At 38.9% G+C, this 20,176-nt stretch overlaps 4 protein-coding genes across 6 annotated transcripts; 3 read left to right on the top strand and 1 right to left on the bottom strand.

Annotated features, from left to right (window-relative positions):
- Window positions 1–1,057: 1,057 nt before the first annotated feature.
- LOC117923335 (U-box domain-containing protein 36) lies at window positions 1,058–2,858 on the top strand. The gene is made up of 4 exons (XM_034841589.1): window positions 1,058–1,588; window positions 2,043–2,161; window positions 2,251–2,366; window positions 2,495–2,858. The coding sequence occupies exons 1-4, from the start codon at window positions 1,228–1,230 to the stop codon at window positions 2,727–2,729; spliced, it is 831 nt and encodes a 276-aa protein (XP_034697480.1). The 5' UTR covers window positions 1,058–1,227; the 3' UTR covers window positions 2,730–2,858.
- A 117-nt stretch (window positions 2,859–2,975) lies between these two features.
- Window positions 2,976–8,055, bottom strand: LOC117923334 (serine/threonine-protein kinase D6PKL2-like). 3 transcript variants are annotated; one of them, XM_034841586.1, is made up of 3 exons: window positions 7,915–8,055; window positions 5,941–7,034; window positions 2,976–4,023 (listed from the first exon to the last, which is right to left on the bottom strand). In XM_034841586.1, exons 2-3 carry the CDS (start codon window positions 6,897–6,899, stop codon window positions 3,120–3,122), a joined length of 1,863 nt encoding a protein of 620 aa, XP_034697477.1. In that variant the 5' UTR covers window positions 6,900–7,034; window positions 7,915–8,055; the 3' UTR covers window positions 2,976–3,119. The 3 variants fall into 3 exon arrangements, with proteins under 3 accessions (XP_034697477.1, XP_034697478.1, XP_034697479.1); XM_034841587.1 differs by lacking the exon at window positions 7,915–8,055 and adding an exon at window positions 7,739–7,890; XM_034841588.1 differs by lacking the exon at window positions 7,915–8,055 and adding an exon at window positions 7,408–7,715.
- Window positions 8,056–13,017: 4,962 nt separating this feature from the next.
- LOC117923208 (oligopeptide transporter 1-like) lies at window positions 13,018–15,840 on the top strand. The gene is made up of 7 exons (XM_034841436.1): window positions 13,018–13,102; window positions 13,229–13,668; window positions 13,762–13,859; window positions 13,944–14,516; window positions 14,613–14,871; window positions 14,946–15,128; window positions 15,217–15,840. Exons 1-7 carry the CDS (start codon window positions 13,018–13,020, stop codon window positions 15,838–15,840), a joined length of 2,262 nt encoding a protein of 753 aa, XP_034697327.1.
- Window positions 15,841–16,684: 844 nt separating this feature from the next.
- LOC117924111 lies at window positions 16,685–20,032 on the top strand. The gene is made up of 5 exons (XM_034842676.1): window positions 16,685–17,347; window positions 17,626–17,844; window positions 19,097–19,195; window positions 19,335–19,439; window positions 19,551–20,032. Exons 1-5 carry the CDS (start codon window positions 16,760–16,762, stop codon window positions 19,752–19,754), a joined length of 1,215 nt encoding a protein of 404 aa, XP_034698567.1. The 5' UTR covers window positions 16,685–16,759; the 3' UTR covers window positions 19,755–20,032.
- Window positions 20,033–20,176: the final 144 nt, after the last annotated feature.

The raw sequence follows: 20,176 nt of genomic DNA, 5'->3' as shown, positions 1-20,176 counted from the left end.
TTGATTATTTAATTATAAATTGATATGTTTATTTTAGATTATTATTTGTGATTTATTTTCACATTTAGAATTAAATTAAACTAGTTAACTTAGCTAAATTATTTAATTAATTTAATTAATATGCTAAATTATTTAATTAATTTAATTAACATGAACTAGTATATTTTGAATATGAAATATATTTATTTAATGAATTTAATGTGTACAAATTATTGATATTTAATGAAATAAAGTATTTTATGTGACTTTATAATGAGAACAATTACAAAATTAACATTTTTTATAGATCAACATGATATAATTATATCTAATATCATAAATTATATCATTCATATATATATATATATCAAAATTTTCAATAAAACAATTTTAAAATGTTCATTATACTTCTAATTATATTATTATGAGATTTTCCTTGTATTTCTATGAGTTTTTAATAATTTTAAGTCTACTCCGATATATCCGAATATATCCGATATATCCGAATGTATCCGATATATCCGAATATATCCGATATATCCGTAAAATCGAAATACCGATATATCCGTGATTACCGATATTTTCATCCTTGTTTGTATGATGAAAATAACCCAACATAAGGAGGAGGGAAATGGCCCCCACCCTGAGGCGAGGACGAACGGACCCGACAAATGCGAAGCCCACGCGACATTTCCATACCCCACCACCTGTAATAAAACCAAACCAAACCAAAGTTTGACTTTTGACCAGCTAACGGACGGCCGTGATTCCCTGTACGTGTTCGGATATTCTCCTCCACTTCTACGACCCAAAATTGTCATTTTGTTTCTGGATGAGGCTTGGTAACCTTTAATAATTCTACCGAGAGCCTGCAAACAAGTGTGAAATGACCGTCCTATCCTCCACACACACAAGTTAAATTGTGGCTTTCCGTGTGATTATAAAATTTAAAATACGTGACGGGGACGAATTAGTAATAAAAATGATATCTTGTTGTTTTCTGGAGGAAAAGTCAAACCCAAGAAAGTTGATTATGAAAGAGAAACCATTAATCTACAATTCCTGAAGTTACTGCTTAAGAATTTCAACTTGTATACCCACAAAAGATATGGATTTCAGGGATTGCAGTAAAGGAACCCGTCATCATCGGTAGAGGCCTGCTGTCTTCTCCTCTTTCTCATCAAGACCCTGAAGCAGTGGTCAAACTAAGCAGGTGGGGATTGCTTTCGCCGTGAAACCTGAGCGAAAATGTCAGTGGTCTTATCGGAGCTGCGCGGCGATGAAGAGAGTGTAGGCGGAGTGGCGTTTCAGAGCGTGCCGGGTCACGGCTTTGGTGGGGTGTGCGAGATAGAGGAGGAGGAGGAGGAGGATCCGAATGAGCTGTTTGAGATCAGCCATGGAGTCCGGATGGCGTCGCTCAGAGAAGACTTTGGAGAGAGTTTGTTCTCGTTGGATGTGGGGTATAGGGAGGACAACGTGTATGTGGCAGTGGGGAAGTGCGAATCGAGCACGGACGCCCTTGCCTGGACGCTGAAGCACGCTGTTACTCCCTCCACCATTGTCTATCTCGTCCATGTCTTCCCTGAGATACGCCATGTAGCCACTCCATGTAAGCTTTCAGACTTCTGGTATCTTTCTGTCCTTGCCGTTTCTATGGTTAGAGTTGAGTTTGAGGGTGTGAATCCACTGTACTGTAAACCCAAACCCCACACCAATCTACACCTTCTTCATTTCCTGCATCGAGTATTTTTTATTTTTTTTTCGATGGAATTGTTGATTGGATTGACTTTTGTTTTATCGGGTTGTTTTCTCGTTTAGTATCAAACTCAATTATTCAGAAAACTGTGGGATTAGTCCATAATGGAGTTCCATATATACCATTGAATTGCACCCTCGTACGAGTCTTGTGACTTTCTAGTCTGTAGGCAAATTGACTTCCAGTCATGAACCCAGAGTCGTCGATCACCAAACAAAACGATAGCTGAATTGCTCAAGAATATAAGTGATAAAAACTGTGTGGAAATTACATAATCCTTTGGTGTGTGGTGTGTTTGTGATGATAGTGGGAAAGCTTCCAAAGAGTCAAGCGAATCCCTTGCAGCTGGAGAGCCACATGGCACAGGAAAGAGGCAAGAGGAGAGAACTGCTTCAGAAGTTCCTTGATATGTGTTCGTCTTCCCAGGTACAAAACATCTCGTCATTCTACATGTTCATATATCTGTGGCTTCCATAAATCCAAGTGGGAGAATAAAAAGGAAAAAAATGAAACAGGTGAAAGCAGATACGATGCTGATTGAGAGTGATATGGTGGGGAAGGCTATACTGGACCTCATTCCTGTACTCAACGTAAGGAAGCTGGTGGTAGGAGCAGCTAAATCCAGTCTCAGGTACAAATTACCTCCATCTATGGTGTCGTTTGTCTTGTTTCTGTTCTTTGGGTTACGTTTGATTTGCTATGTTTGGTTTGTCTTGTTTCTGTTCTTTGGTACGTTTGATTTGCTATGTACCATGGAAGGAAACTGAGGACTAGAAGAGGAAGTGGGATAGCAGATCAGTTGGTTCAGAATGCGCCGGAGTATTGTGATGTGAAGATCATATGCGAAGGGAAGGAAGTGTCAATAGAGCAGATGAATGGGGTGCCATCCCCACGTAGCACCAGTGATGATTCTCCCAAGCCCAAGCAAAATGGTGTAGAAGAACAATACAAGGATTCCTTTTCCTGTGCTTGCTTCAAACCCAAGTTTCTTTAGATGTTAAAAGAGACAGGGGTGTCCCTCTCATAAATTCCTTGGAATTGTGTGTATAGACTCATAATAATGAAATCAGAGGCTACCCTTTCGCAGGGATAGCTCAATTGCGAGAGTATCAGATTGAAGATCTGAAGGTCGTGTATTCATTCCACGTTCACGCGCATTCTCTTAATTTTGATGTTTCAAAGGACCAGTTAGTTCTTAAGTCTTTAATTTTAGCAATGGAAATGGAATAGTATTGCAATATAGAGCAACAAGCAGCATACCATTCATTGCCATCTATCAATTGAAAGAGCTACTACACCATCCTCCCCAGTACCAATCCCCGAAATATTCAAAACAATTCTCCCCCTTCACATAGAACAAATTGCAAATCAATAGAGATTATAACTAGAAGAAATCAAACTCCAGATAGTTATCTGAGCTCTTTTGATCGGGCACGACTGCGGCGGCAATGGGGGCAGTAGCATTGGCAGCAGGAGGAACCTTTTCACTTGTTGAGGCTGTTGGGGCTGGTATTCGCTCGATCTCTACTGGCTTTGGGATCTCAGGTGGGGTGGCGCAGCGTATCAATGCCCAATTCACACCTTCAAAGAAGGGGTGTTGCTTGATCTCAGTGGCTCCTCTTTTAAACGCCAATCTATGCTGTGGTTCTTTTACAAGCAGTCCCCTTATCAGATCCCTCGCAGAGAAGCTGACAACTGGTGATTCAGGAAACCGGAGAGGCTGGCCGACAACATTAAACAATGTAGCCCGGTTTCCAGATCCCTTGAAGGGTGTTTTACCAAACAAAAGTTCATATAGAAAGATCCCGAATGTCCACCAGTCTACAGCACTTCCATGACCTTCACCTTTGATGATCTCAGGAGCCAGGTACTCATGGGTCCCAACAAATGACATGGACCGGGCACCAGTTGGCTCAGCAATGAGCTCAGGTAATGGGCTGACTTGGTTTCCAACTTCGTTTTTGGGTTTGCGGTCCTTTCTGGATTTGCTCGAAAAGAGTCGGGGTGTGAAGCATGTTGTGGGAGCCACGCAGGATGGTTGGATGCAGGAAGGCTCAATGCAGGCTGGCTGGACGCAATAAACTGGATTCTTCCTAAAGGGGTCAGACTCAAGGGAGCACGTCTTGACCAGAGTTGGGCTAACAGCACAACGGAGTGAAAGGTCAAAGTCAGAGAGCATTATGTGTCCATCATCCCTCACCAGAACATTTTCCGGCTTAAGATCTCGGTAGACAATCCCAAGCATGTGGAGGTATTCTAGAGCTAAGAGGACCTCTGCTACATAAAATCTGCAGGTGAAAGATAAAAATTACAATCAAATTTCAAATACAAAGGTGAAAGATAAATTTTGTCTTGCAGAGCTGATTGAAGACTTGAGCCCCCAATAACTTCTGGGTATTGGAGGAGTTTGTTCCTATAAACAAGCAGAATCATTCTATACCAGAAGCTGAAGCCTTCAAATAATCCATTAGGACCTGGATTAAAAGCTTTAATCCAAATTCAAGCCAATGGCAATTTTAAAAGCATTAAAAAAGCCCATGCCAATGCTACCTGTTGTTCGAACTTCTAAGCCCCCAGCTTTCTACCAAAACTTCCAGAAATCAATTCCACTTTCATGAAGTGGAGTTTAAACCAATGACCAAGTTCATAACTTGCTTGGAAATTTTTTTCCATGTTTTTAAAAAGAAAAGGAAGCTAAAAAAGAAAGCATCAGAACCTCAGGGGAATATCATGGTGAATCATGGTGACATTTGTTTTTGATAGGTAAATAAAAAATGGTATTAAGAGCACCTAGAAAAAATGAGGGCAGCCCCAGTACAATGGTGGTATACAGGGAGAGCAGAAAAAACAAAAACAAAAAACAAAAAACAAAACAGTCCAAAAATCAGCCTTGAACGAAAGATGAAGTGATACAGAATAATGAGAAAAACATAATTCAATATTTGATTTCTATAGTATTTCAATTCTATACATAAAAAATGTACTGGTGTAATCAATTATGGGCATAGCTCTGGCAGAAGATGACAAATTCCAACATTGTTCAATAGCGATGCAGGGTATCCAGCTTATGGTCATTCTTATCTAAAACACGTAAGTTCTATGATAGCATCTTCTTTATCAAATGTCATGCTGACAATATCATTCAATGATTTCTGCTGTTTTGCAGTTTCCAGACAAGCTAGCATATATATTCCATTTTTCTTAAAAACAAAAAGGCAAGAGGGAAGGATCCTAAATTGTAATTTCACATCTATAAGTACTTAAAGGACTAGAAAATGGCTAACTTAAACTTGTAGAAGGATTCTAAATTGTAAGTTCTCATCTATCATTACTTAAAGGACTTGAAAACAGCTAACTTGAACTTGTAGAAACGACATGCTTTTATTTTCTTTGAGAAGTTGGCACTTTAAATTACAGAGTTACCAAGAAAAAGGTTGAGCAGATTAAATAGAACCTTGATTTGGACACATCAAGAATGGGAATATCACTTATGATGCCTCAATGGCATCTGACACTCGTGACATAACAATCAAACAAGAGGGAATTTTATGAAAATGACATAATACTAGAACGAAGAATCAGGAAATTCACATCAGTCGTCAGCAAGATTAAAACCAATCAAATATTAAAATGGAGCAACAAGAAGTTTGAAATTTGGAAGGCAAGAAATAGCCACAAGCCATACTACAAGGTCATTTGGAACTCGGATCATTCTAATTTGTGGAGAGGAAATTGGAAACCACTATTTGTGTCTGTACCACTTCAAATATGTCCAATCAAAGACTAGATTGCTTAATGTTTTGAGGCTTATACCTTAATAAACAATTCTAGGCGATTCTCAAGGAAACACCTTGAAGTGGAATCGCCAGGAGGTTGGAGTAGCATAAGGGTATTTGAATGACCGAAAACTAACCTAACAACAAAAAAGAGTGCTGCTGCATCCATACTCCAATAGGCACTTAAGTATTGGATTGCTGCAGCAAATGTTTATAGCACAGGGACAAGCTGGGTGAGATCGATTTCCCTCATTAAGTGGAGTTCCAAAACTATGAATTGGTGGGAAAAATTCGCAAAAACAGGTGAAACCTATAAACTTATATATATATATAAGATTAACCAGGATATGCAGAACAACTAAAGAGAATCAAATTATATGTTAAAGGTTGCTTCAAATGAAACTATGGGTTTAAAAGATGATAGCATACTTCACTGCTTGCTCAGTAAAATGTTTCCCTGGCTGCCTCTGTCTAAGAGTGTGCAAGTCTCCTCCCGGGCAGAACTCCATTACCAAACATGAGAACTTCTCGGTCTCAAAGTGGGTGTAGAGTGTTGGAAGGAAAGGGTGGTCCAGGGACTGCAATATCTCTCTTTCTGTCTGAGCTCGAAGCAGCTTCTTACGACTTGCTAAAGACCCTTTATCCATAACTTTCATTGCAAAATAAGATTTTGTTCCACTCAACTCAGAGAGATAGACACTCCCAATATCCCCACAACCCAATCTCTTCAGCAGTCTGAAATGGCTCAAACCCAAGACACCATCTCTTGCTCGGACAGCTTGGATGGCTTCCCATCTAGAGTCATTTGCTTTATGGGGCTTATTGATACTGCTACTAAAACTGCTACAAGTGCTTTCGTCGCTCACATCACTGCTGGTGCTTCCCCTACACATACTGCTCTTTCCACTCTCAACAAAATCACCCCGATCACTGACCTTGGCACTTCCACTGGTTTTGGCAAGACTGCTAGCCCCATCACTGACTTTGGCAGAAACAGAACTATCCTTCACACTTCCATATTCTGAAGTTTTCTTTTCTTGATCAACAGAAGCTTCCAGTGAGCCCCTCGAGCCATTTACTGAAGGATCTACTTCTGTTGATGCTTGCTCAGCCCCAGCTGAGGAAGAACTTGAATCGAATTTAATGGGTAACGAATCAGCAGACCCCTTTTGACCAGAAGTGGGTGATTTTTTAATCTCAGAAGCTTCTACAGTAACCTGCTTTGGTGTGGTTTGTACAGATTTTTGTTCAGTGGAGACCAGCTCTGGTTTGCTCGTCTTTGAAACCTCCAGTGGCAAAGGCTTGAGTTCATTTGCCCCGACCGCTTGAGCACCAGATGTTAATTTCCGTTGTTGAGAGGAAGATTTGGAACAAGATTTTGAGGCCATCAGAAGAAGCAAAAATCAATTCCACTAGCTCAGGCTCAACAAAGTCACAGCTCAACAACCCTTTCCAGAAGCAGCATACTTTTCATTAGCAACCCAACATCTTTCTCCTCCAAACTACTGGCCATCATCAATTAACTGCAATGATCCGCAATAAGAAAGAAATCTCTTTTAGATTGAAGAAAAAAATTAATTTCAAAACAAAATAAAGAAAATTTCTATCTACAAATTCAAGCGATAAAATAGAAAAAAATCAGGTTAAAAAGCAGAATCAAGTCAAAATCTACATAGCCCAGACACTGAATCACAAATCTAGATCATAAAGCTCCAGCAAACAAATAAATCATATTTGGATCCCCATATAGCTCAAATCCAGGCAGAAATCATTTCATTCTTCTTATTCTAAAGCAGCTCAAAATGCAAACTTTCATGAAAAAACAGGGGTAAAGCCCATATCTCAGCTAGCATTTAAGGGGGAAACGAGGAATCGGGCACATAGCAGCATGCATACCCTGATCAAATGTGACCGTCCAACTCAATATTCAAACTTTTTTCCCAAAAGGGGGCATTCAGCCCAAAATCAATTTGGCAACGAATGTAAAGCAAGCATTCAAGGACCACCGGAGGAAGTAAATAATCTGAATCAGCTCATTAACAAATGCAGATTCTTGAAGAGTCGTAGTAAACTCCCAAATGGATTAAATTATCAGAACCGGACACGTGAAAAGATTGAGGGTCGATTGAATGGGAACCAGATCCCCATCACAAACCCTAACACAGATCCAAAACCAAAAGGAGACCCATATCCAGAAGGTAAGACTAGAAGGTAAAGAGATACAAACCCATCAAGAGAAACGCAAGAAGCTAAAGAAGGGTTAGAGGGAAGGCCGAAAAGAGTCCCTAATTTCAAGGATCACAACTTCACGGCTTTGCTTTGACAGTGAGGAAAAAAAAGAAAAGAAAAGAAAAGAAAAGAAGCAGCAGCACTGTAGAAAAAGAGCTCCTGGTTGCTTGATACCTGTGTTTGTGATTGTGTGCAGAGAGAAAGAGAGAGATAGAAACAGAGAGCGCATTAAAATGGGCTGCACTGGCCCTCTTCGCTGATGAACTATTGGACAGAGAGAGAGAGAGAGAGAGAGGAGGGGTCAAAGCTAAAGCAAGGCTTTTCTAATTCAATTATTTCATTGTTTTTTGTCCCGAAACTGAAGGGGTCCGAATCAACCAAACAGGCCTCTCACCTGTCTGTCATGCCCTTACACCTAAACACTCCCCTTCCGGACAGAAATGCCCTTCTCCATCTTCATTTTCTCAACCTTTTTTTATGGGACTCAAAAAAGTTTCTAGGAAAACCCAGGGATAATAATGTTTGTGCTAGATCATTTTGACCAAAATGCAAAATTTCATCATTCATGCCAGCATGAGAATTGTTGATTGCCTTAATTGGGTACCTACTTTGCTTTAGGACTGTCAATAAAATTATGTGAAATGGACAAATGATGGACGGAGAATGTTTTGGGTGATCAAATGGATAGAATTGCATAGCTGGATGTGGTCCATTTACTAGATGGGATTTGCATTCAAGGTTTGATTGCAAAAGTTGGGTTGTCTATTTAAGGTTGTCAGTGAGGAAAAAAAGCTTTAAATCTTTTTCCAGGAAAGCCATTTTGGCTTTGGAAATTTACCTGATTTTGTTGCTGCATCACACAAGCCAAGCAGGGCCCAAATCTATGTGGAATTGTTGTGATGGGACACTGGATAGGATAACTCACTCCCTCACTCATTCTCCTTTGTTTGCATGAATTAATTAGTGAGCTCCATGAACAGATTGTTCTTCCAATTTTGGAGAAAATTTCCTATGGGGCCTCTCTCAACATGGGAAATCTCTTGTGGTGGTGGGTTGAGACTTGAGAGTCTTTGCAGACTTGCAGTTTGCTATAGACCAAGTTTAGGAAGCTAGGAGAATTTACAACTGTATCGAGGTCCCAAGTTGATCATGGGGGGGTTGGTTGGTATTCATTACCATCCAATTCCAACATCAAGGTTGTGCCAGTGATGTTTCAATTATCCAAACATCACCATCTTTCCAGAAGCGATCTCAGTCTCTGGCCCTGGGCCTGGCAAAAAGAACCTCCCACACTTCCCCCCCTCTCCCATGTGACGACTGGGCATTATCAGTCTTCCCCTCCCAATGACTTGGTCACCTCCCATTTGCTTAAATGCCAGTACAGAAAACAGAGTCAGGACATTTCCTTTGATTTTTGTGAACAGATTGGATCCATCGACCACTTTCAACAGTAATTAGAAAAAATTTTGAGACTCAAAAACCTATTCTTTTAAGAGATAATTTTTCTTTTTCTTTTTCTTTTTATTTTTTCCAAGTATTGACTAAGAATCTCAGGTTATATCTAGTAAGAAGTTTTGTGATATTTATTCCATATGCATAAAGGGTATTGTAAATTCTCCTTGGTCTCAGATACTTTGCAGGCGTTTAGGTTTTGGCCTAGATGCCTCAGTATATTTCATTTCCTGTGCTTTTAGATTTGATGATGGCAATTTAGGGTAATAAGGGAATTGAGTGCAGGACCTAGGCTTCTTATTCTCTCCTTGACAGTAAAGGCTAATCTCTGAAAGGGACTCTAGGACATATCATTAGTTTCAGTTTCCTTCAATCTACCATTACCTTGTGGTTCCAACCCTTTAACATTTTGCTTATAGAAAGGGTCTATAAATGGGGTATTTGAGGTTCCACTGCAAAAGGAAGCTCACTATTTCAAACAAAGAATTTCTTTCTGCTTAAAATTCACACCACAAGACTACTATAATTGAAACCTAAACCAATAAATAGTATTCAAACACGTAGCCGCCATCATATTCAGAATCCATCCAGGACTTACTTTTCTTTTCAAATTAATTATAGGGGCAAGTGGGAAACTTGACCACCTAATTGTAGATCAAGAGACTAAAACCGACAACAAAATCAATATTGGCAACTTTCGTTTACCCTTCTCTTGTTTGCTCCCTCTTGTCTAAAGTAACTTTGCTGGTATTAGTCACAATCCAAGCCCTCAATCTTCAACCCACAAGGGTCCTGCAAGTTTTGATGTTGAAGTTGGTTGTATTGGCACTGTTGAGCTTTGAATCCACTTAGACCATTCACTGTTTTCTATATGTAGTGACTTTTAAATTTTTAATCTTCATCATCATTCCATAAATACAGAATGGTAGTGACACGGATTTAGGTGTTTCCAAAACTCATGTGCATGTTAAGTCACCCTGAACTTGCCGTGACACTAGTCTCCTTGCTATCATGAAGAGCTGATTCATGTACTGAATATAATACTTAAGCTAAGAGAAATAAAGAAATGAGAGACTATCACAGAGCTCCATACGCATAGAGGTTCGAGCTATGCACACCATACCAAAATGCATCTCGATTTGTTTTGAATTAAACTGCCATCTTTCCCTAGTGGTCCTCATTTCATTATTATACACTTCAGATGAGAGCGGTGGCCATAGATTACATGTGAGATCTGGGTCCACCTATTAGAGGGCTACGGTTTCTGGGAAGGTCACAGTTTATTAATTTCTGGGTTTTCATTACTCTCAACTTTCTTGGGTCGTCCTGTTTGGCAAACGAGAAAAAGTTGACTAAATGGAAGGGAAAATGTTGTGCATATTCAAGTACTTTGGCTTTGATTGATGACAATTCTATGAGTTCTGCTGAAGTGAATGCAATATATTAAAGTGGGAATGACCCAAAATGCATAGATTTCCAATTTAAATTTATGTGAGTACTAGCAGAGGTCAAAGTTCAATGGCATACGGCTCCTATGGGAAAATCATGATTCATCTTTCAATGTCAACAGGGAAAAGATAAATAAAAGTTGATGGAATTTTCTGATGTGTTTGAAATGTTAAAAGGAAGCAAGGAATACTTACCAGTACCAGAATTTGAAACAATTAAACAGGACTGAAAAAGATAAACAAATAAACAAAGAAGAAAAGACCAAAGAAAGGCCTAATGGCCCATGCCATCTAGAGAAACCCATATGTCCAAATCTGGGTGGGTCCTCTGGTGACTTGGGATTGCAAAAACCCAGATGGTCTGGGTTTAGAGTCTTTCTATATTAGATATTAAATGTCCAAAGTCAGTTATTTATATTTATAAGCAATTGATGTGTCTTAAAACGGTTAGGCACAATGGGTCTAAAAGGACAATAATTTCATGGGCTGTGTTTGATAGTATTCAGGCCAATCCCATCTAAAAATGTGTTCAGTTTATCACCCATGAATCACATGGACTATTATGAGGATGTTATGTCGGCGTAAGAGGATGAATGTGAAAATCTTGATAATCTTAAATTTGTGTGTAGATGCATTGACAGTTGGGAGACAAGTTTTCAACTAAGAGGACCTCAGATTTGGGCTAACCAAACCATATCTATACGAGACAAATATAATTAATGGTTATTTGATTAAAAGGTACAAAGTAATTCCAAATTCACAAATTTAATTCTTTGCATAATTTGGCCTAGAAAATAATTGAAATGTTGATGGATATTTATGTTGAAAAAAATATTTACTTTTCATATTCCAATATAGAAAGATTACTTTTACAAATTTGGGTTATTTTATTTCTCTTGGTCAAATTGTTTTATAATTGAAAAACATGGTCTAATCTGCAGTAGAACAGCCTATAAACTGATGATTATCCCGTATATTCACTGAGTCCAGAGGGCTAGACACTTCATTTTGTAGCTTGGGCCCAAGGGTCCAGAGCATGATCCATGAAGAAACTCCCTCATTTCCTGGGCTTGATTGCAGAGAGTACGAGTCTCTGATGAGTTTAGAACAGTACTTTCTGTCATATTGTTTCCATGTGTTCAATTGATTGATGGAATGAAAACTCATGATGTGCTCTTGAGGATGTTTTGATGGTGGCAGACTCGACAATTCATCAGAACTTGACACTCATCCAGCCACAAAATTAGTCCATGATGACCCATCTTTTATTTGTTTATTTACTGGTTTTTTTTTTTGTTATAAATGAGAAACCATCTGAACTAATGCAACCCCCAACCTATTCACATATCCCCATATATTAAAAAAAAAAAAGGTTGATTTTGTGACTTCTTAACCAGTCTGTTTGAATATTGGCCCCAAGTTGTACATGGCCATGGCTGAAGATTCCACATCTATTCCTTTGGCTCTCTGAACTCTTGTCTCTTCAACCCAGACAGAATTGGAAACGTTGAGTAACAACCCAACTATGGCATTTTCAATCAGAATTATGGTAGTATTCTAAGCCATGGCAACAGTTCAGCTATGGAGTTTAGTATTTGTACCTCTTCTTCCAACATCTATATCTATACATATATATATATACATATTGCTGTCAAGGCCTGCATGTTCTTATATTCTAAGCATCCAAGCTTTGTTTCATGTAATTATTCAGCCTTATGTGTGTGTTTATATTAATAGTGTCAGACAGATCACATTGCCTAAGCAGGACAATAGTCACCTAAGCAAGCATTAGTTTGGCTTTCATGGTTTCCCATTAGATTATGTTCAGAAAAAGCACGGTTTTAACTGAACTTTAACAAGTTACATCATTGTGATGAGCATACCCTTTTGATGATGAAGTTTACTCAGGTTCACAAAGGTTTACTCATCAAATGTTAGGACTTTTACAAGACTGGAAAGCAAATACAGGAAGTCTAAAAGGATAAGACAGAAGATAGGGTGGGATTTTGAATGAGGCTACTGATGGAGAAGCTCCTTTGTCCATACATGAAATGTGATTTGTTAACTGAATTTAACCCAGCATTATTTCTGGTAAAGCCCATTATAGTGAACCGCTTATGGCCTATTTTATTTAGAAAAAGGAATCTAATGATGTCCCAAGAATTGGTCTAACAGCCTCTCTTTAGATTGGTCTTGAAAAATCAGGAAGGAAGAGACCAAAAAATGAGACATGATGTCAAAAAAAAATGGTGAAACAAGAAAACAAAAGAAAGAATAGAGATTGGAATCTAAGGAGCTGTATCTTAACAAAGTCTGTTGCCTGCTCTTATATAATAGATTCTGCTGATTATCATATTGGTTCTGCCATTGATTAAAGATGGAGCATTCTGATAGTAGTATGGATCCTGTGTTATATCAGTCCAAGAAACTTGATTCAGATACTGAAACTCCTGAAGGATCTGGTGAACTTGTTTTCTTTTCAAAAAGTTCAGGCACTAGAGAATATGAATGTTGTTTATGAACTTGTTTTCACATTTCTTTTTGCAGTAATGAATCATCATAAATAATTTTAGTAGCTTGTTCTGCAGATGAGGTAAATGATTCTCCAATAGAGGAAGTCCGCCTCACAGTGCCAATTACAGATGATCCAACACTGCCATGCTTGACATTCCAGACATGGGTCTTGGGGATCCTTGCTTGTATTTTCCTGGCATTCTTGAATCAATTTTTCGGGTACCGCCAAAATGTCTTGTCTTTGACGTCAATTTCTGCCCAAATTGTAGTACTTCCACTAGGAAAGCTCATGGCAGCATCTCTGCCAGAAAAAACTCTTAAAATTCCTGCAACCAATTGGTCATTTTCGTTGAATCCTGGGCCATTTAATTTGAAAGAGCATGTACTGATCACCATATTCGCCAATTCAGGCTCGAATACTGTTTATGCTGTGATAATTATTACTATAGTGAAGGCTTTCTATGGTGGGCAACTTCACCCTCTTGCGGCCATGTTGTTAGCCCAGTCCACTCAGGTGATTCCCTGATATGTTAACGATGTTTTACACCGAAAAAGCTCATAGAGTTGCTCCATTTTTTCACTGGGTGTTGTTTCATTCAACTTCTAGATGCTTGGATATGGATGGGCTGGCATTTTTCGAAAGTTTCTAGTTGATTCACCATACATGTGGTGGCCTTCCAATCTGGTTCAAGTCTCTCTCTTTAGGTGCTTCCTCTCTTCCTCTCTTCCTCTCTTTCTGTGCCTCTTGTGCTCCATATCTTCTCTGAAACAATTTACTTTTACTTGCAGGGCTTTGCATGAGGTTGAGATTAGGCCAAAGGGAGGTGTAACAAGGCTGCAGTTCTTCCTTGTTGTCCTCGTCTCGAGTTTTGCATACTACATTGTCCCTAATTATCTATTTCCATCTATTACTGCTCTTTCCTTCATGTGTTGGATATGGAAGGACTCGATCACTGCCCAACAAATTGGCTCTGGTCTCAATGGCCTTGGCCTTGGCTCATTTGCCTTAGATTGGTCTACTGCAGCTAGTTTCCTAGGAAGTCCCTTAGCCACCCCGGGTTTCGCTATCATAAACATAATGACTGGTTTCTTCATAGTTGTCTACATTGTAATCCCTATTGCTTATTGGACTAACTTATATGAAGCCAAGCGATTTCCAATTGTCTCAGCAGATGTGTTCGATGCTGATGGGGGCTCGTATAATGTCTCGCGAGTTCTGAATTACACAACCTTTGAATTCAACCAACAAGGATATGATGGTTATAGCAAGATTAATTTGAGTATCTTCTTTGTCTTCACTTATGGTTTGAGCTTTGCAACATTGGCAGCCACACTATCTCATGTTGCACTCTTCCATGGAAGGTGGTTTTTTCGCCTGTGAGAGATAATCTACAAATGACTGATCAAAACACTTCTTCAACTGTCAAAGACTAACACCTCCCAAAAATGTCTTTGCAGAAGAATTTGGCAACAGGCAAAAGCATCATTGCAAGATCAGTTTGATGATGTCCACACAAGGCTGATGAAGAAAAACTATGACCCTGTCCCTCAATGGTGGTTTTACACACTCTTGACATTGGTGATTGGGCTTGCCATGGCTGCTTGTGAAGGCTTTGGCAGACAACTGCAGCTTCCATACTGGGGAATCCTACTTGCAATTTCTTTGGCTTTGCTCTTCACCCTCCCTGTTGGTGTGATTACAGCTACCACAAACCAGGTATACTATTCAAAAGATGAGATTTTGGTCTTTCATTCATTCATGCTCAACCAAATTGTGGAATTTTTGTGTAGCAACCAGGACTAAACGTCATCACTGAGATGATTCTCGGCTACATTTACCCCGGAAAACCTCTTGCAAATCTGGCCTTCAAGACATATGGATCCGTAAGCATGGGACAGGCTATCATGTTTCTCTCTGATTTCAAGCTCGGCCATTACATGAAAATCCCTCCCAAGTCCATGTTTGTTGTTCAGGTAATCACTAAGCTGCAAACATAGCTTTCATTCATCTCGCTTGTTCTGCTACTAAACACCATTTTGTTCAACATGGTCCTCAATGAAGCTGGTGGGAACAGTAATAGCATCCTCAGTCTACTTTGGAACAGCTTGGCTGCTTCTAACCTCAATCGACAACATATGCCACCCTTCTCTATTGCCAGAAGGGTCCCCATGGACGTGCCCAGGGGACAGAGTTTTCTACAGCGCCTCCATCATTTGGGGTGTGGTTGGCCCCCTCCGCATGTTTGGCCGCCTTGGTCTATACGCCAAGACGAACTACTTCTTCCTCATAGGCATTCTTGCACCAGTGCCAGTGTGGCTCCTCTCTCACCTTTTTCCTGAGAAAAAATGGATAAAACTTATCAACATGCCCATCATCATAGGGGGCGCTTGGGCTATGCCAATTGCCAAGGCAGTGAACTACTGGTGCTGGGGTGCTGTGGGGATTTTTTTCAACATTTTTGTGTACAGGAGATTCAAGGGGTGGTGGGCTAGGCACAACTACGTTCTATCAGCCGGGTTGGATGCTGGAGTGGCTTTCATGGCCATACTCTCCTATTTCACACTGCAGGTTAAAGACATCAATGGGATGAAGTGGTGGGGTTTGGGTATAGATGACCATTGCCCTCTGGCTCATTGCCCCACTGCCCCTGGTATAAAGGTTGAAGGATGCCCTGTTTTTAATTGACAGGTCTATTCTTGCCTTGGTCTGTAACTCCCTCGTACTATCAGAATTTAATCATAGATCCTTCGGTTCTCGGATAATTCGGGAGAAAATGGTGAGGAAAGAAAAATAGAGTGAAAATATAAAAGGTAAGAAAAAAATTAAAGAAAATTAAAATTAGATTTAAATTTAATAATTATTTTTATAAGTTATTTTAAATTTTTATTTATTTATTTTAATTTTTTAATATAAAAAATAAATAATTTAAAAATATATAAATGTGTAACTAATTTTAATTATATTTAGTTTTCTCTTATATTTTTATTAATATTTGTCGTTTAATATTTTTCTGAACCAAACACAATTTTACACTTTTAAACTATTTTCTTAGCATCTTTTAAATTACTCTTTTATTTAATTAAAATTTTTGAAAATATCGTAATTATTTTTATCATTTTTTCTTAAACATAAAATTCAATATTATTAAAATAGTAATTGTTTTTGCTTTATTTCATGGTAATTATTTTATTTCTACTTCTTTTAAATAAGACAGAAAATTTGTTATTTGATTAAAATTTTAAAAAATTTCAAAATCATCATTAATTTTAATAAAAATATAATTAAATATAATTCTAAAAAGCGGTTACTTCTATTTCTGCTTTTCTATAAATATATTTCAGGCTTAAGTCAGAGGAGGCGAGCTAGTCGAGACGACGTCGTTTCGACGGTGTCTGTAATTTAGAGGGCAATTCCTAAAAATTAAAAAACATCGCGCGCCACCCACGGGAAAATTTTGAATTGAGACCGCGCCAGTGCGCCACGTGTCCCTCATCTCTTACAAATACAACGGTATCAGTAGCTACCCTCTCTTCTTCATCCGCAAAACCCTAGAAATGTTCCACAATCCACCTTAAAACCCTCGACTTCAGATCTCTCCAACACCATGGCTCCCATCAAATCTGCTTCCCGATACGATTCCTTCGACGCACGATCATCGGCTTCCTCGCAGTTCTCCGATCCATCATCGTCGGTGGAGCTCAACAAGAACCAACGTTTCGTGGCTCCCTCGAAATCGCATCCTACGGAGAGCTCATCTCGCGCTCTCGCTTTCGCCCGAACCAAATCGTCTGATCTCGCGCCGGCTAAGGTGAAGAATGACCAGAATTTGAGTGCTATGGTGAAGAAATTTATGGAGAAGAGGTCGTCGAAGCCCAAGGCGGCGTCAACGAATCGGAATGGTCTTTTTGTGCCGGCGGATTTTATAGCGGAGGATTTGAAGAAGACGGCGAGGAAGGGAACGAGCTTTTCGGGGTTGCATCGGAAGTTGTTTAGTAAGGGATCGGGGTCGTCGGGATCGTCGGGGTCGTCGCGTGGTGAGAAGAGCGAAGTGAAGGCGCTAACGGAGGTGAAGGCGAATACGAGGACGTTGGCTATGGTGCTGAGGAGTGAGAGGGAGCTTCTGAGCCAGAATAAGGAGCAGGAGATGGAAATTACAGAGCTTAAATTGGTGATAGAGGAGAAGAATCGTGAGGTAGTTCTCCTTTTAATCTACATCTACCTTTGTTTGTTTTCTGAGAGAATGTGGAATAGAAAGAGGAAATTGAATTTTGAAACTTATGTTTCCATTGTGTCGATTTCAAACAGTAAGAAGCTCATCTCAATCAAGCCAATATGATTTCTCTAAGTCTCTATAATTTTCAGTTTCTTTTCTTATCCCATTTCTCAAAAGCAGCTTTCAATTCAAAATTGCTATTTGGATCCTCGAAAAGTAACCTTTTCAGAGAGTTATCTATTATGCGGGTTTTTCAGGTTGAAAAGTTGAAGGATTTATGCCTGAAGCAAAGGGAAGAGATAAAGTCATTGAAGAGTGCCATTTTGTTCCCAGATGTTATGAATTCTCATCTTCAGGATCTATTAGACAAGCAGGGATCAGAGCTCAAACAGGCGAAACAACTCATTCCAACCCTCCAGAAGCAGGTCACTTCTCTTACTGGCCAGCTCCAGTGCCTTGCAGAGGATCTTGCGGAGGTATTGCTTCAATCCTTGTTATACTCTATCCAATTTTGTTATAGTTCAATATTACGGCTGCATTTGGATTGAATGGATTAAGAGACGATTGATTTGGATTTGGGTCCCTAGTTCCATGTCCATTATTTGCAAAGACATTTCGTGAGAGAGACTGAGATGGGGTTTTAGATAAATCCACTGACGGAATTTAAACCCCTAGATTATTGGATCCAAATCAACAGCTGGGAGGTGTGATCTAGAAATTCTCATGCCATTTGGGATTCCCAAATTTGAATTCCAAATCCAAATCTAGGTATTTCAAACATACTCATAAGTTCATTAAATTGGGTTTTTGAAATTGATTTTGATGGGTTCAAAACCAGCTAAAGATCAAAATTTGAGGGTGCTTCCTTATAGGATCTCTTACTACTGTTTTGTGAGCCATTAGTAATTCATTACTTGCCTTGAATATTTTGGAATTTCAAATTTTAATTAAAATAAATTAAAATTTGGTGATTTTCAAATTAATTATTTATCAAAATAAAACTATATTTATCATTTTATAGGAAGCATGTAAAAAACAAAAACATTTATAGCCCATGGAAAAAAATGAACTTAAACTATTTCTGACCAATACCTGTATGCTAATTTTATAATTCCATTTATTTGATGAATATATTTTATTAACTTTATTCTAGATAATTATGAGAGTTATTTATCTCCCAAATTTTTTTATTTGAAATTAACTATCTACTTCTTCTCACCCTACTGTCTCGGGAAAAAAACCCAGCTTCTCTCTTGTTCCTAAGTATCAGTGCCTCTATTTAATGTTGAAAAACAGAAACCTTGTTCAGTGGGTTTTAGAAAAAAAAATATATGTAAAATGATTAGGAATTTGTAAAAGAGATTGATATGATCAAAGCCTACACCCAACTCATCTCGTTTCGAATGCCATGAGTCATGTATTTCATAGTAGAGGGATTATAGGGCACAGAGGAATGTTTCTCAGATGAAAAATACTTTTCTGTGCTGTAAAGGGGACCCCTTGGACAAGAAGGTTCTCATCCATCAGGATATGGACTCTGTTTATATGTTGGGATCCATCAAGTATATCATCAAGTATATCAATGGAGATTGTTTGGTACTTAATTGTGAGAAACCATGAATGCTTGGCAAACAAGTGCAGTTATGTTTTTATTTATTTTATACTAGACTATTAGAAAATTTTATCACTGTGTAGGTCTGAATTGCTGGCATCAAATTTCTTGGACAGGTAAAGGCGGATAAGTATTCAGTAAGGGCATGTTTCCAAGGTCATTGCGGCTCACCTAGGACACCAACATATGATCAGGATGAGGCTGCTAATTCTTTGGTAAGAGCCCCATGATAGAATATAAAATTTGCAATTACAACTGAACAAGAACATACCATGGGGCACCTTGTTAGCAATATGTGCTAGAGACACCCCATCATCATCATAAAGGCTAACCTTAACTGGACAATTTATTCAGGATTTCAGCTCTGAGGACCCTGCCACCCCTAGGAGCCCGGATGATATGTTCCTTAAGGATTTGAATCCCTGTTTAACACCCTACTATGCCAAGACAAAATCCAAGGTGACCCACATGGCCCTTCTATTTTGAGATCATACCAGTGCAGTACTGAGGTTTCCTTTCTAACCCAAATTCATTTTAATCTATCGACTGGAAATCTGATGTATCTTTCAGGAATTTGAGGTGGACTATGATTCTCCACCCCATGAAAGGTTGTATGAAAACAATCTACAATTCAACTCTCGTGTGAGGAAGATGTCAAGAAGTTCGGAGTGCAGCCAGAATTCAAATGTAGCAAGCACAGCCATCCGAGCAGCTCGTAGATCAGATGAGAGCAAACACACATATGGAAAGCCAATGCACCATAAGCTTTACTAAATCATTTGCCAGCCATTCATTTTCTCTTTTAAGTAAAGCATTTCTTGTCTCCTCTTCCTTCCTTTCTCTACTGTGAAGTAGAGTTTTGGTCAGCATTCCGGATGTTATCATATGTTTTGAGAGGTGTATTGTCCAAATTGTTGTTTGTTTATTTCAGCAGTAAAAACAGATAAATGCTGTTCAGTTTAGGCATTTATAATGGCTAGTTGCTCGTTGTTCATTGTACATGGTGCATTCAAGCTCTTGAATAAAGGACAAGAAGCCACAAGTTGCATACAGTGAATATCTATGATTTTAAAAAGGGATTAGACTGTTGTTGGGCAAAACCATACCTAACAGCCACTAGCCCCATTGATCTTTTTGTTAGTCCACCTGCCCAACTCCATTTTCCACTTGTTCAAGTCTATTTTCTCATCAATCTC

Source organism: Vitis riparia, chromosome 10, assembly GCF_004353265.1.
Source record: "Vitis riparia cultivar Riparia Gloire de Montpellier isolate 1030 chromosome 10, EGFV_Vit.rip_1.0, whole genome shotgun sequence".
Taxonomy (NCBI): domain Eukaryota; kingdom Viridiplantae; phylum Streptophyta; class Magnoliopsida; order Vitales; family Vitaceae; genus Vitis; species Vitis riparia.
The sequence above is the reverse complement of the archived record's forward strand: the minus strand, read 5'-3'. Positions and strand labels throughout refer to the sequence as shown.